The sequence below is a fragment of the Brachycentrus maculatus genome, unplaced genomic scaffold (genome assembly GCF_059751285.1).
Source record: "Brachycentrus maculatus isolate JH-2025_06_01 unplaced genomic scaffold, ASM5975128v1 h1tg000176l, whole genome shotgun sequence".
NCBI lineage: Eukaryota > Metazoa > Arthropoda > Insecta > Trichoptera > Brachycentridae > Brachycentrus > Brachycentrus maculatus.
This window is the reverse complement of record NW_028280928.1, coordinates 627,773-643,141: the sequence shown is the minus strand read 5'-3', so window position 1 is coordinate 643,141 and position 15,369 is coordinate 627,773. Positions and strand designations below refer to the sequence as shown.

The 15,369-nt window shown below is 31.7% G+C and overlaps 2 protein-coding genes across 2 annotated transcripts; one reads left to right on the top strand and one right to left on the bottom strand.

Annotated features, from left to right (window-relative positions):
• Positions 1–1,229: 1,229 nt before the first annotated feature.
• Positions 1,230–8,461, bottom strand: noi (splicing factor 3a subunit 3 noi). The gene is made up of 11 exons (XM_088262374.1): positions 8,272–8,461; positions 8,149–8,196; positions 7,912–8,070; positions 6,967–7,036; positions 6,689–6,780; positions 5,847–6,068; positions 4,564–4,724; positions 3,350–3,478; positions 2,296–2,482; positions 1,552–1,753; positions 1,230–1,430 (listed from the first exon to the last, which is right to left on the bottom strand). The coding sequence occupies exons 1-11, from the start codon at positions 8,365–8,367 to the stop codon at positions 1,297–1,299; spliced, it is 1,500 nt and encodes a 499-aa protein (XP_088118500.1). The 5' UTR covers positions 8,368–8,461; the 3' UTR covers positions 1,230–1,296.
• Positions 8,462–9,620: 1,159 nt separating this feature from the next.
• Positions 9,621–14,563, top strand: LOC148308074 (AP-1 complex subunit sigma-2-like). Its single transcript, XM_088262272.1, has 5 exons — positions 9,621–9,807; positions 10,003–10,181; positions 10,785–10,893; positions 11,473–11,610; positions 12,367–14,563. Exons 1-5 carry the CDS (start codon positions 9,805–9,807, stop codon positions 12,409–12,411), a joined length of 474 nt encoding a protein of 157 aa, XP_088118398.1. The 5' UTR covers positions 9,621–9,804; the 3' UTR covers positions 12,412–14,563.
• Positions 14,564–15,369: the final 806 nt, after the last annotated feature.

Here is a 15,369-nt window from a genome sequence, read left to right as displayed (position 1 = left end):
CAACATGCGTGTTTGTTTCCTTATAAATTTTGGATCTGCTTAATACACACCTTTTCACTTGTTTAAAGTGTGCATTCAAAATTGATGTACATTTGAAAATAAATACAGGAAGCGTATAGCGCCACTAAGAGCATCACATCATCCACCGTGAAGTTCTTCTCACATCTGGTTGTAGTCATATTTTTTTCTTCATCATTACCCTGATTGTACTTTATGATATCTCTGCATTTAAATTATTTATAATATGTGCTTAAAAAAAAATAAGTATGAAATTTCTTGTAATCGTCGATGCGGCCTTTGGGTAAATTTTAGGTCATCGATGCGCCTCGGGGCGCAATTTGTGTTTGCTAGGGCTGTATTAAATATTTCATTCATTAATTATATTTAATATATTTAACACAGAATCCATACCTTATTTTATTGTAAAATAGGTGGTAAAACATTTATTTAAATGTTTTTCACTTAATCCTTGGCAAATCTTTGCCTAAGTAAATATTTTCTGTATGTTTTACATGCTGAAATATTTTTATATCATTCGCGTTTAATAATAGGGATCAATATTAAAAAAAAAGCATGAACCAATATTGTTAATTTAAATACTCAATCCGCCTCCGTAGTGTAATGGTCAGCACGCTCGGCTACCGTTCTGGAGGTCCCGGGTTCGATTCCCAAGGGGGGTAAAATAAATATAAGTGATTTTTTCACTGTCATATTTATTCAATATTACCCTGGACTGGTACCTGAAGCGGAAGGCTGATCACCTTTCCTTCATGTATAAACGATCAAGATAACACTGCGTTTATATGACGCAGTGCCCTATGCACCACTGGGGTGCGGATAAGGGTTTTATTATTATTATTATTAAATACTCAATAATGAACTATTCAATGAATGATTTTATCTTAATATAACATTGGGAAAGTTATATTCAAGAGTATCAGAAACACAATTTGGTGCAACTGTGGAAAAGTATGCACATTAGATTAGTTCAGGTGATAATAAACATCACACTGTACCTTTACAGAATTCAGGTAATATGTATGACTGCAATTAGCAATTCTTAAAATTATGTTAGTCATTTGCAAGCTTAGTCATTTAACTGATAAAACTACACTGCCACTTGCACACTACCATTAATACATACCTAAATATTTCACTTCAAAATGCAAATATCAACCTTATTGACATGTTGCGGTATTATTTTTGAGGGAAAGAAAAAAAGAGGTAGATCGACTGATAAATATATTTTATCATAATTTGAAGTACAAATAATTACACATAAATTTAAAAACTAAGCTACAGCAATCCTTGTCTTTTGAGGTCCTCATATGTTTTTCTGTTGACAACATTTCCAAGGGAATCTTCATATTCCTCCTCGTTCTCTGCAACCCATCGCTCTCCTTCTTTCTGCTGCTTGAGTTTCTCCCACACTATAAGATCAGATAAATTATATTAAAACAAAATACCATATTGTACATTTAAAAAAAAAATACAGACACACAAAACCTTAATGCACATTTAGTTTATTAGCTCAAGTAAGTAGGTACTTACACGCTAGAGCATCCTCAATACTGGTAACATTGGCAAAATGGGCAGTATTAGGTATTCCCAAGCATCGCATGCCGTGTGCGTGTCGCCACTCCGCAAAGTGCCTCTGGTACGCCTTTGGGCCCTTGTATGTGAAGTTGCCGCATATCTCACATGAGTAGGATATGTTTAGACCGTGAAGTTTGTATAGCCAGTATGGGATGGGCTGAAAAGAAAATGTTTATATTATTTTCAATTTTAAAAAGGCGATGATAAATATTGAAAACAGTAAAATGAGTCATTAAGGAATCGTTTGAAGTTCAGCTCAATGTTGTTGTACAAAAACAAGTGATAGAAATTATATAATACAATGCAAACAGCCCTTCAATTGATTAGGAAAATTGAAAATCAGTTAACATCAGAAAACATGTGAATTCCCATGATAACATTCGAAATCTGTTTAGTAATAATATAAAGATTTAACCACAAAATAATTTTATTGTTAACTTTTGAAAGTAATTACAAAAATTTCCATTGTTTATTTTGTCTGACAAAAAACAAACTAAACTAAAAAATGGTCAAAAAATTATTTCTGTATTATTTAACTCTACCAATTCGTCAATTCGATGCAGTACCCTATGCACCATTGGGTGCGGATAAGGGCTATAAGTAAGTAACTCTACCAATTCTACAGATAAGTTTGCCAAAGTTTACATATATTTCATTATGGGCTTGTTGAATTTCCGAATAACAATTTGAATAGGTTACCTTTCCATCCCATCCGTGGGGTAAGTTCTTTGGGTTGAATGGAATATCATCGTCATCATTCTCTCCATCGCTGTCCGCCTCACTCTCCTCCGCGGAACTATCTCCTCTCTCTCCCGCTGTCCGCGCCTGCTTCCGCTGCACATTCTCCTTGGTGGAAGCCCTCTGCTCCGAAACTAGTGAAGCGTACCTGGAATAATCATTGAATGAGACTCGGAAAAGTTTATACAATGCAATTCTAACTATGTCAACTGCTGCACGCTCTATTGTTACCGCACTCCTGTTACTTTGTTAATGTTAAAAAATGTATATCGAATAACTAGAACTATAGAGGAAAACTACGATTGAGGAATACACATTTGTAGTTTTACTTAAATCTTTGTAAAGTAGAATATTCTCTCATTTTTTTAAACATGACATTTCATTTGTTTTTGTTTTTTCAACTTAGCATTATTCTTTCTATTAACCTTTTCCTTACGGTGCTAAAAACTTCCGCACCAGTGATATATATTTTGTACACCATATGAAAATGTGATTTAAAAACAGGAAATTTGTGAATATTCCAAAATGTTGTTTTTATTAACCACAGTTGAAGTAGAAATATAACAATTTTGTAATGTTAGCTCTGATAAGTATTTGAAAATGAGAAAAAAATACATCGCAAGTAGCCACATCAGCTGGTGTAGCAACACGACTGCCGCGTAAGATGATCTGCGCACTACTGGGGCAGTAAACACGTTACCACATGCGCGTATACGCAGAGCACAGCACACGCAGCACACACAAAAACATTTGTATATTGGTGATTTTATCCCCGATTTTTTTACTAATTATTTATTTCCGTCGCTGCAAATGAACAACTTTATATAATAATACTTTCATGTAATACAATTATACTACGGAGGAATACAAAAATTCTGAGCTTGTATCTATTGTATTTTATATTGATATTCTCATTTTAAAAATTGAAGTTGTAGTAAATAAATATCACTGAGAGGGTAAGGTTAAACATTTTGTTCTTGATCTCTTGAAATATGTTTATCATCCATTGTCATACCTGTAAACCTGTGCCTCGATAGCCGCAATATCCTTATGTCTGTGCTGTGTGGAAGCTTTAGCCCTCCCGGTGCCCTTTTTAGCCACCAGCGACCTGTCCAAAGCTGCCTGCCCCTTGGTACTGAAGAGTCTGAAATCAAAGTTGCACTTGGGATTAGTAATAGTATTTAATTTACGTATTCAATGTTAAATCAAATACTGAATTTTTGAGTATACAATAAATTTTGTGACAATTGTTTCAATTCTATTATAATTGTATTATGATATTATCAACATTTGTCTTAAGCTATAAAAACTTTAATGATCTCACAATACCATGTCAATGAATTCTTCCTTTCCCCGAAAATGAATATAAGTATACGTTTACAACATTTTGAGTGTGTTCAAATACTTGTTCACAAAATCTGGATTATCTCCAATTACAGGAGTTATTTTCATATTATTTTTTGACGTCTCATCAAAGATGAAGAAGAATATGGAAGTCTAAGTCTAGTGATTCAAGAACAAGGTTTCTAAATTGGTTCATATATATATAGAACTTCCAAGAATTTGAGTAGTGTGGTTCTCAATAATGGGTAGAATTGGTAAATGTTACACATGTGTAAAGTGATCACTTAAACCAGCCTATGACGGTCGTCAGCCCCGTAAACGCCCAGACTTCCATATTCTTCTTCATCTTTGATGAGATGTCAAAAAATAATACAACTATACGTACCTACATGCCCCATTAACAATTGTTGTCTCCTGTAAATTATTACTGCACATGTTAAAACTACATATAACCTAAGTATCTAGAATTGTATAGCTATATAATGACTGTCAGTCCATTTAATCTTCACATTCGTTTGAAAATGCCAAAACTAGGCGAAACAATTGATACAAAATAGATTTTTATGTGTTTTTTAAACAATAAAATACAATTTTTAATTAATGTTTTACTTAGTAAATGCCACTATTTCTTAAAATCTACTGTGACACGTGTTTCGATGCATTCCGCATCATTTTCAAATAATAAATCAATCAATGAAATTAGTAAAATACAACTTAGTAGACTCAAAAAACAGGTGTTTGATCTAACATTTAATACATTAATTATAATGGAGTTCTACAAATTAAACGCCAAATTTATAAATAAATAATAGTATTTACAATTTCAATAATATTGACGAAATGGTATGATAGTATATGCTTGTATGTGATAGTGGATATGCACACCTTTGAGCTCTTTCTTCCAAGGTGCCACCGCATTTAAGTCCCAGGGCCATCAGGGCAGACTTCAGTCGATCCAAGCCAAGAGAGGCAAGCTCCTCCCACGAGGAGAAGGCTGACAGGTCCAAGTGAGCTCCTACATTTGTTAAGGCGCTGCCAGTTTCTTTCTGAAAAGGCGTTATAATACTTTTTAAATTTAAATATAACCGATGATCTCAAATTTTCAATACTCACTTACATCTATTTTTAAAAAATTATTTCCACATGTGGGTTGTTAATATGTTTTTTTGGGCTATTACATAATAAGACTGAGTGTGACTCAGCAAAAAAAAAATATAACTATAAAGAAAAATACTCTATTGTTTGCGGGAAACACTTAAAAGCGTCTTTTACATACTGTTGATAGAGATTATTAAAAGCGTTCTATTTGCTTACTTTAGGTAGAGTGCGAGATGATAAAAAAACATTGTACAGATCGAAATTGAGTTGCGGTTACTTGTGATCAGTATACGACCCTAATTAGTATACTAATTAAAGCCGAGGTTGATGAAAAAACCGCCCAACAATAATGTGTAAAGTATAAAATATAAAGAATACCTGTCATCTCCCACGCTTCTTCTTATTTTACCGTTATTCACACTGAAATGGTGAATATATCACTGCATCAAATCAAAAGGATGTTAACTTGATTGTCAATTACACATAGTGATCAGTCCTGACCTTTAAATTTATATTTATATTATATAAGCACCAATCCCAGTCGCCTCCGTAGTGTAATGGTCAGCACGCTCGGCTACCATACATATCGATGTAATCATACCAGGGGAGGGGGGGTCAAATAAACATAAAAGTGATTTGTTCACTCCAATATTTATTCAATATTACCCTGGACTGGTACTTGAAGCGGAGGGCTGATCACCTTTCCTTCACGTGTTAACAATCAAGATAACAATGCGTTCATATGATGCAGTGCCCTATGCAACGTTGGGTTTAAAAAAAAGTCTTAGGCACTATAGGTGTGAAATAAGTGTTGGCAGTACATCCTTGATTAAAAAAAATTGAAGCGATTAAAAAATATCATTTAATATTTATATAAGTTCTAGTTAACTTTTTAGTTAGCATTTATTTTTAATGGTTAAGCCATTTTGATAAGGATTTTTTTACAGAGGCATTAAATTACTGTTAATGTTGATGACGCAGTGCCCTATGCACCATCGGATGAGGATAATGGATGGATGGAAAAAGACGCGTATCTCAGAATGGGTAAAAGACATGTTAAAATATCTAACCGGCCAGCCAGGGAAAGTGCCCGCCTCCCACTGCTTGAGGAAGTCGTGGTGCGCGGAGGCCATCTCCTGCGCCTGGTCGTGCAGCGGTCGCACGCGCGCCACGAGGTCGCGCAGGTACTGCAGCAGGGAGCGGATGTAGTTGCGGTACTCCCCGTTCTTGCGCTCTTTAGGGATGTCAAACAGGTGGTCAAAGAGGCTGAGGTATGTGATGTAGTCCACTTTCTGTAAACATATAAAGATACGGATAAACACATAAGATTGAAAAAAGGCAGTATACCAAAGACAATAAGCAATTAAATAATTATTCATTATTAATTATTTTTGTGATTTCGTTAACATCTTATAATAGCGACTGCTTTCGAAGTGAAGAGCTTCTATTGGATTATTTGATTTTTTTCATCATTTGATAAATCTAAGACTTTATGAAATAAAAGTGGTAAAAACAAAGTTCTAGTTTTATTTTTAGTGTTATAAAGCGTGCCACGAAGTATCTTCAAAAAACATTTGAGAAAAAATATTTCTTTGTTTTGGAATTTATTTCTAAAATACTATTATAATGCTGCTTAAATATGCTGGTGTAAAGTTTAAAAAAAATCTGAACAGAATAATTTATCAGCATTAGATATTTCCATTAATATTTTTTTACTTAATGTTAAACATTTAAAACAACACTTATTTTGACGACTTGATAGTAAACAATTTTTTTAGAAATTACTTTTCTAATGACTTGATTAAACATTTTTTTACTAGCTTAAATAGTTATAAAATTATTAAACTGTTTAAACTAACATATTTTTTTTTAATTATGAGTTTATTCATTAAAAAAAATTAATAATAATAACCTCAATTCCTTTCAGATTGATGTATTTTTCATAGGCTTCATGTAGATCCAAGTATTTTCCATAGCCTTCCTCATCAGTGAAATCAACAGTATCTGAAAATTCATAAAGGTTGGTTAATGAGTAAGTATTGTTCCAATGTAAGGCGAGGTCAATTTAATTATGAATGCTTTCATTAAAAGTGACTAAAAAAAGACGAAGGAAAAAATACCTGTGGGAAGTATTAAAATCTGCTTGACAAAGATATAACATGTAATAAAATAGATATCATGTAGACTTACTGGTATCTTCACTAGGGTTTTCTCGCATTTTTGCTAATTCCTCAAATTCAACAGACATCGGTATGCTGATCTGGAAAGAAAACAATAATTAGCATGGTGCCCGTAAAACCGTAAGCCTAGGTTTAAATACAATTAATTGTTTTGTTCCAAGTATTTTTGTTTCAATGTAAGTACCCATACAGAAGAAAAACACTATTAGACTACAGTAAAAGGTTGTTAAATTGAATTTTGCCATAGTTAAAAAAATATATATCAAGAAAAAATCTAAGATCATACAAAAATTAGAAACAATTTTTTATAATGATAAAAATTTCCGATTTGATTCACTCCTTTTGTTTGCTGATTCTGTCAAAACAAATTAGTTACTTCAGGAGCATCGCCGTGCATTGATTTATAAATGGAAAACAAGTGTTTATTTTAATGTTAAAAATTATGATTTAAAACATTTTTCGAATTTTGATCCTCTTGATTTTGAGTTATCGAGCTTTAACTACCTAATTGGTCAGCTTTTACTTTATTCCAGATACTGGAAGAAATAGAGAATAATCATAAAAACACAATAGGTTTTAGGTATAAGAAGTTACTCTGGCAAAAAAGTATTTTTGTAAAAATGTTAATACAATAGCATTGAAGTATAGTTGACCCTTGTCGATAAGCGAATGGTGAAGCATTCAGCGAAGAGGCGGCACACATAGTATTAAAAAAAAAACAGGAAGGTTACCAGGCGAAAAGGTTCAAAAGAGTGGGACAAAGATGGCCGTGACACAATTTTTTGAATCAGAAGCGAATTTGTGATGCCACAAATTGTTTCCTGGGAAGCACCTGCTTGCGTCACTGATTAAAAACATGTTAGTATCTAATATGTATTTTTACGGAACTCTTTTTCGTCCACCCAATGAATAAAAAAATAATTAAAGATCGGATAAATAAAAATTCAATGCAAACCTCATTGGGGTGCTTCCTATAGAATTCTTTAATTTGCTTTAAGCGCCCATAAAACTCTTGAAACTCATTTGGTCCAGATAATGCAGCAACTTCCTCTTTACGCAAACCATCTTTGTCTTCGTAAAATTCTTTCAAATGCATAGTGCCTTCGGAATATTGCTGAAATCATACATTATTCAGTGATGTAGACATTAAAGTAAAGTAGAAAAATACGATGATAATTTTAAATTAACTTACGTCTAGAAGCATCTTCAATCTGTGATCGGAATTGATTGTCTCGCGAAACTGAAAACAAATGACATTATTTTCGATAATATTAAAATGGAAAGATAACCTCAAATATGTCAAAATTGTACGTACACCGGATTTCTTGTGCATTATTTCTTTAACCATTGCATCCATCAAACGTTCACGTTCTTCATGGTATCGACGTTGTTGCTCCAAAATAGTTTCCATAATTAGTTTTTATTCATAAATCATGCGAAAACGACAATGTACGTATAAAAACATCAAAAAGCTAACGCCATTCCCTACCATAGATTATATTTACGAATAGGTTCCCACAGATTATCCTGGACTCTACAAAATCATAGAGAAAGAAAAAACATTTATAAGTATTTACTTACCTACTTATTCATTAACCTCTAAGCTGCTCGATTACTTTCGGAAGTCGCTTGGATATCTATTAAAGATGTTCGCAGTACACAATTCAGTTTACTTATTATGTTTTTATAGTGTATTTACACCAAAATATTAACATTAACGGAATCGCGGCAGAAAATTTGGCGGTTGTATAGAAGACGCGGCTGTCGTATAGTCCATTCGTTGCATGCGCGCAGTTTTTTTTAAAATGCGTTATTTTAAAAAAATAAATGTAAATTAAAATGAAATTTAGAAACATATTTTAAATTAAAGTTTATATTAAAGAACGGAAATGCTTAATATATCGAAATTTTGTGAAAATCTTCAAAACAGAGATCAGAACAAAAATGCATTTTGCATGTGGGACATCAAAATTATGTGACTTTGTGCCTTTTCTCGCGCATTGGTAATGGTCGCTTTCACCATTTTTGTTTTCAGAATCGTTGTTTCTTATAAAAACATGAAATTTTCGTTATTGTCGTAAAAAATTCAATACGTAGAGACATATTTATGGCGATAAAAGTTATAACATTAAAAAAAAGCTTCCAGCATTGCACGATGCATTGCACGATAATAAACCAAAAAAAATATTACAAAAATATCACAAAACACCGTGTTACACAATCACTTGTTAGTTAATTATAATACCCTTCTCGTTCCACACAGTTAATAAATAAAATATATATGAAAAAAGTTTATGATAATTTAGATCGCCTAAACTGATTGAACAGACTAAACGATACTAAGACCACGCGCTGGGCACGAGCCAACCGGAAGTATTCACGATAAAGTATAAAAAATAAAAATAATTTTGATATTTTATGACACCTAATCAAAGAGAACTAATTCATCTATGTCTCAAACTAAATTTAAGCGCAAAAAAATATCCGTAGGTGTTGATATAAGTACGTAATGTTGAAAAACGACTATGCATGCGATCCGCAGTCAACGGTACCTTTATAAAAAACGACAATAGATGCGATCCGCAGCTTACGGGTTAAAATAAAAAAATGTTGTCTTTGGTTCAGAAAAAAGATATCCAAAATATTGTCAATCTTTCTATGACCAGTCTTGACGTTTATGGCAATTTGACGGCAGCCAACGGCGGCGTGCGCGTGTACGGTGTTATACATTATAAATAATTGTGCAAGTAAATTGTAGTAATCAGCAATAATTACTTAGATTTGTGTCATGCGCTTGAACGTTCATTGACATACGTTTTGTGAATCTCGAGCTCAACGTCGCATCAATATGGTATGTATTTCCTTTTGGTTTACCTTATTTTACAAATTTCAAATTCACTAAAGTAAGTGTAATGCTTATTTAAAATATGTATTGAAGATTTTACTTTTGTACGCATTACCATGCTAATTGATTCGCCACATAACCATTTAGAAACAAAATGATTCATAGCTGTGTTGAACATTTTTTTTCCATTTTTCTTACCAGATGCAGTTTATGCTATTGTTTAGCCGGCAGGGCAAATTGCGCCTGCAGAAATGGTACGTGGCTCATCCGGACAAACTCAAAAAGAAAATAACCCGAGAGATAATCACAACAGTTTTGGCTAGAAAGCCCAAGATGTGTTCTTTTTTGGAGTGGAAAGATGTCAAGGTAGTTTATAAAAGGTATTTATAACTTTTAAAATGTTTTCTATAATATTTTACCCTTCTCTTCTTCATTTACCCTATCCGCCCCCTATGTGGAGCATATGGAGTCCACAAACTGTCTCCAAGCTTTTCTGTCGGCTGCCAGCTCCCTTGCATCCTCCTAAGTCAGGTCCGCCGCAGGTGAACCTGATGCCTTGTAAAAGAGGCATGTTTGGTTAAGGCTCTCGGGAGGCATGTGAAGTATATGCCCAAACCAACTGAATCGCCTTTTCTTGAGGACGCTAAGCTTACGCTAAAGCGTAAGACGCAGCAAACGTCTCATCATTCCTCACAAAGTCAAACCACCGCATGCCTAAAATTTACACCTATTTTCAAAGCCCAAGTACACGGCTGTTCTGGGCCCTTGTAAGGTGCCATGTTTCACATCCCTAAAAAGAGAATAGGAGCAATTAGGTATTATATTTACAATTTAAAAAAAGTTTTTATGTTTATTGTTGAAATATTTCAAATAGCTATGAAAAAAAAAACATTTATCGGTCCTTTTTCCTGCTTTTTTGAGCTGGTTTTTCGTTGTTGATTTTCACTAAGTTTATGGATTTTTTTTGTGTTTTATGTTTTTAGATATGCTTCATTATATTTTTGCTGTGCCATAGAGCAGCAAGATAATGAACTTTTGACTCTTGAATTGATACATCGCTACGTTGAACTTCTTGATAAATATTTTGGAAGCGTGAGTATTTTTCATGTTGAATGTTATTTACATCTTTGATTTTCGTGTTACACTCTGTGTACAAGAACTATTAAATCTCTGTGTCTCATCGTCATCTGTATGAAAGAGATACTTAATATTACAAGATTTAACGCATTATCTACATTTAGTGCCAAGTATGCAGATATTTAGTATACTTAAGAAATTATGTAGAACCATCAAATTGACACATTGTTTTCGGGCTATATTTTCATCACCCCGACCCTAATTATACTCAGACTGTCTGCCGCCCGACCCCCAGTGCACAATGTTTTTTGGCATCTCGCGCTCTACCAAAAGTAAGCTTAAAGAACCCTTATAAGTGTCTCTTACTCTCTACCAATATTATGTAAAAGACGCTTTTAAGCGTTTACCACAAACTATGTGTTAAGAATTTATTTAATGACAATAAATTGATATTTAACTGTACGATAATTTTTTATCACTTGCAGACACTTAAATTTTTTTATTTTATTAAAATGATAAGTTATTGCATATTTAATCACACAAAAAACAAGCAGAATTGGAAGATGTTGTCAACTTTTAAATGTTCTTTTCCAGGTGTGTGAATTAGATATTATATTTAATTTTGAAAAAGCATTCTTTATTTTGGACGAGCTTGTTCTTGGAGGAGAACTTCAAGAAACTTCCAAGAAGAATGTTTTGAAAGCCATTGCTGCACAGGACTTATTACAAGAGGTAAGATAATTAAAAAAACTTTTTAATGTCTTAATCATGTTAACATGCTCTATGTTTGCTTGATTGACAGACTTGACATATTAAATAAGCACTTAAGGTGCATTTGACTAGCCATGTTCAAGTGACTAGTTGTTGACACTAAATGACATCAATTATAATGATGAGTTATAAAAGCATAGCAGGCTATGAGAATTATCCGTATTACATTTTTTTTTATTCAGAACATCATTTGATGTATATATTTGAAATATAATGAATGTTATTAGAAAAATTAATTCGATAAAATTTCTCAAAATTTTCATTTGTGTACCAATTCATAAATTTTAATAACCCACCAATTACTAAATTCTATAAAGCAAAGATAAGTTTATGTTTATGTTTATGCAACATGAGCTGTGACTAGTTGCAACTTCTTCAGAAAATAATGATGGATAGAGTGTAGAGAATGTTTTGGCTCCGCAACATAATGAGTCGACAAGGATTCAACAAGCTAAATATCTGTTTTCCTGCAAGGAACCATTCTTAGTATATTCTAGTATGGCGGCCAACCCTCAGTGATCAAAGTGTCCACTAAAGTTGTAAAGGGATAAGATGATGAAGAAAATCAACTTGTTACAAAAATGTTGAGAAATTTGATTTTAAACATGAATCGTCACTTCTTTAAATTTCAACAACATAATGAAGATGTCTTTTGTAAAAGAAGAACTTAATTTTTACTTTAATAAAAAAAAACCTAAATTAATTTCTCTACTTTAGGAGGAGACGCCGCAAGGATTCTTTGAGGATCACGGATTAGGTTAATATACGAGAACAAGACTATAGTTTATTGAATATCATATATGTACTAGCTTCCTGTATCGTTTGGAGATGTGGATTCTATTAGCTATTAAATATGTGTAATCATTATTCAACAGTATTTGGGGGAGATATAATTTAACATGCTGTGAACGTATTATGTATTACGGATGTAAATTAGTTTCTCGATATTGCTAAATATATGTAAAAATTATTAATACTAAGAAAATTTTAATTTATCTATGAATACAATGCATTTTGCAGAATGTCTCAAATATTTTTATTAAGTCTAGTTGCCATTTAATTTAACATTTTTTTCCTTCTAAATATTTACTTAAAATAAAATTTGTTAACAAATATTTCATTATAACTACAGGAATAATAATTGAAGTCTGAACACCTCCCCAATCAATTAAATAATGTTATTTTGAGTAGTATTTTTTTCTTGCAAATACTGGGTTAAACGCCCTGAGGGATTGTTATAAATTTTTCGTTGTTGTTAATGTCTCAACAAAGAAAGAAGTTTATTGAAAAGAGATAATCGAAGTCTGGGCAACTGCCTACCAACAACAGGTCATAAACCCAATAACTATTTGGCTTATGACCTGTTGTTGGTGGATTTAAGTGATCACTTTGAAATGTTTTATCTGCTTTACTGCTGAGTAATAATACTATTAAGTAAATTGCTTTCTTTCCTTTCCGAAAAAAAAATATACTAAGTGAACACAATGCTATTTTAGTTGGTACTTTGAAAAATGTATTCATTTACTTTACTTACCTAACATATGTTCATGAAAACATAATAGTCATTTTGTTTAACATGTGTAATTAAAATTTTCTTATCTGTGAACTATTATTACATAGATATGAAAGTTCATTTGCTTTATTTCTCAAGGTTAGTGTTATGACAAGAAAGAAATATAACATTTGCATTCCAAATAGAGTTTAATTTTAACTTTTGTAAAATAAATACCCACTTACCTTGTAAATATGTATAAAATACATGTTCACGGGTTGTGCATATCATTAAATAAATAAAGAAAATCTATATTTGATAAAAAAAGTGCTGTGTATTTGTGGGCTTTTCTAGGGTGTATACTTTATTGAGCATTTTTCAATGTAAAAATAAATACTCTTTTATTTATTATGACTCTTTGAGTTTTGTGTTGCCAATCTAAAAAAAATATTACACATTTAAATTATGTACTAATTATTTTTATTGTACTTCTGTTAATGAGTTGGTATTACCATATTAACAACACACACATTATTATAAAAACAACATACTATTTTGTTCTATTTTTCTGTATCAATAGATATAGGAGCCACAGTAAATACAGTGTTGCTTGTAAGTGAAAACTATACAAATTTAGAAAGTACTGGATTTAATTATTTGTAGTTATTGAAAACTTTTTTATCAAGTTAATATGACTAAATACTAATTTTGTATCATAGTTTTATGTTCTGAAAGAATGTTTTAAAGCCCAAATTTGAAGTTGAAGCAATTTTACAATGGAATTTGAGAAACAAATTCATAAATCTTATGAGGTATTTAACCATTCAAATGAGCCTATGTCAACATATGAATAGATTTGGTCAGTCCTTGCAATGTGCTCACAATTTGATATAATGAAATATTAAAATAATGATTTCTGGATTCATGAACTCGAAATAATAAATTATTCAGAAAAATGTATTGAAATGTTTCCAAAGATATTAAATTAAACAAAAAGCAATAAATTAAACAGACATATTTTTTTTCCTTTTCCCTCTTAATATGTATTTGAATGGTGCATTTCAAATTAACTTATTTTTACAAGTATTAAAAAAACTATATTATTGGTTTTAATTTATTTGCTTACAAAACGTTAAACCCCTATTTTATAATGAAACATTTTACTAATTATTTTTCTACTAATAAACGGCTTGTACTTAAACTCCCTTTAAGTTTAATTTGAAAGAGACAATTAGTATTTTATTGAAATTATAATTTTTTATATGAATGATAAAGTATTAATTTTATATTATTAAGTAAATATTGTGAAAGTTAACTTTTTTATCATAATCTCAATTTATTTCAGTTAATATTTAATCTGTTTCATTGTTAAATTTTAGTATGAATGGGCAAGATTCCATCAAAATCTGAAAAAAGAAAAAACAATATGTATTATTCTGCTTCCATTTTTATACTGAATTGTTTTATTTTATTGATGTATTCGTCTTTTATGAAAAACACAAAGAAATAAAGAATTTTAAGCGCGTAAAATTAGTCTTTTAATTTTTTTCACGTTTCATAATGGTAATTTAACCCGTAAGCTGCGGATCACATCTATTGTCGTTTTTTATAGAAGTACCGTTGACTGCGGATCGCATGCATAGTCGTTTTTCAACTTTACGTACTTATATCAACACCTATGGATAATTTTTTGCACTTAAATTTGGTTCGAGGCATGGATAAATTAGTTCTCTTTGATTTGTTGTCATAAAATATCAAAATAATTTTAATTTAGTGTCCACTTTATCATGAATACTTCCGATCGGCTCGTGCTCCGCAGATACGACAGCCGCGTCTTCTATACAACCGCCATACTTTAGGCCACGAGTCCGTAAATGTTAATATTTTTGTGTAAATACACCATAAAAACATAATAAGTAAAGTGCATTGTGTACTGTGAACATCTATGATGGATATCCGAAAGTTTCACTACAAAAAATAGGCAAAAATATGTTTTTTTTGTCAAAAATATTGTAATGTGAAATAATCCAGCACGGGACGGAAAGTTTGACACTCGAAATCGAGCAGCTTAGAGGTTAATTAATATAGTCGGTGAACCTTCCCACCTATTTTTTATACCAAATGAGTAACATACTGTATCTAGTTACTGCTGTACTCCATATTTAAAGAAATTTTATTACTTGTATTAAAGTTGCGACCCATTACAGCATATAATAAATTGTATGAAT

Bases quoted from the DNA above. Each gene is read 5' to 3' on its own strand.
- LOC148308074 (XM_088262272.1), top strand. The intron at 10,894-11,472 runs GTGAGTATTTTT...GTTCTTTTCCAG, and splicing joins TTGATAAATATTTTGGAAGC to GTGTGTGAATTAGATATTAT. The intron at 11,611-12,366 runs GTAAGATAATTA...TCTCTACTTTAG, and splicing joins CACAGGACTTATTACAAGAG to GAGGAGACGCCGCAAGGATT.
- noi (XM_088262374.1), bottom strand. From the start codon at position 8,367: ATGGAAACTATTTTGGAGCAACAACGTCGATACCATGAAGAACGTGAA. The intron at 8,197-8,271 runs GTACGTACAATT...ATTTGTTTTCAG, and splicing joins TAATGCACAAGAAATCCGGT to TTTCGCGAGACAATCAATTC. The intron at 8,071-8,148 runs GTAAGTTAATTT...GTATGATTTCAG, and splicing joins GATTGAAGATGCTTCTAGAC to CAATATTCCGAAGGCACTAT.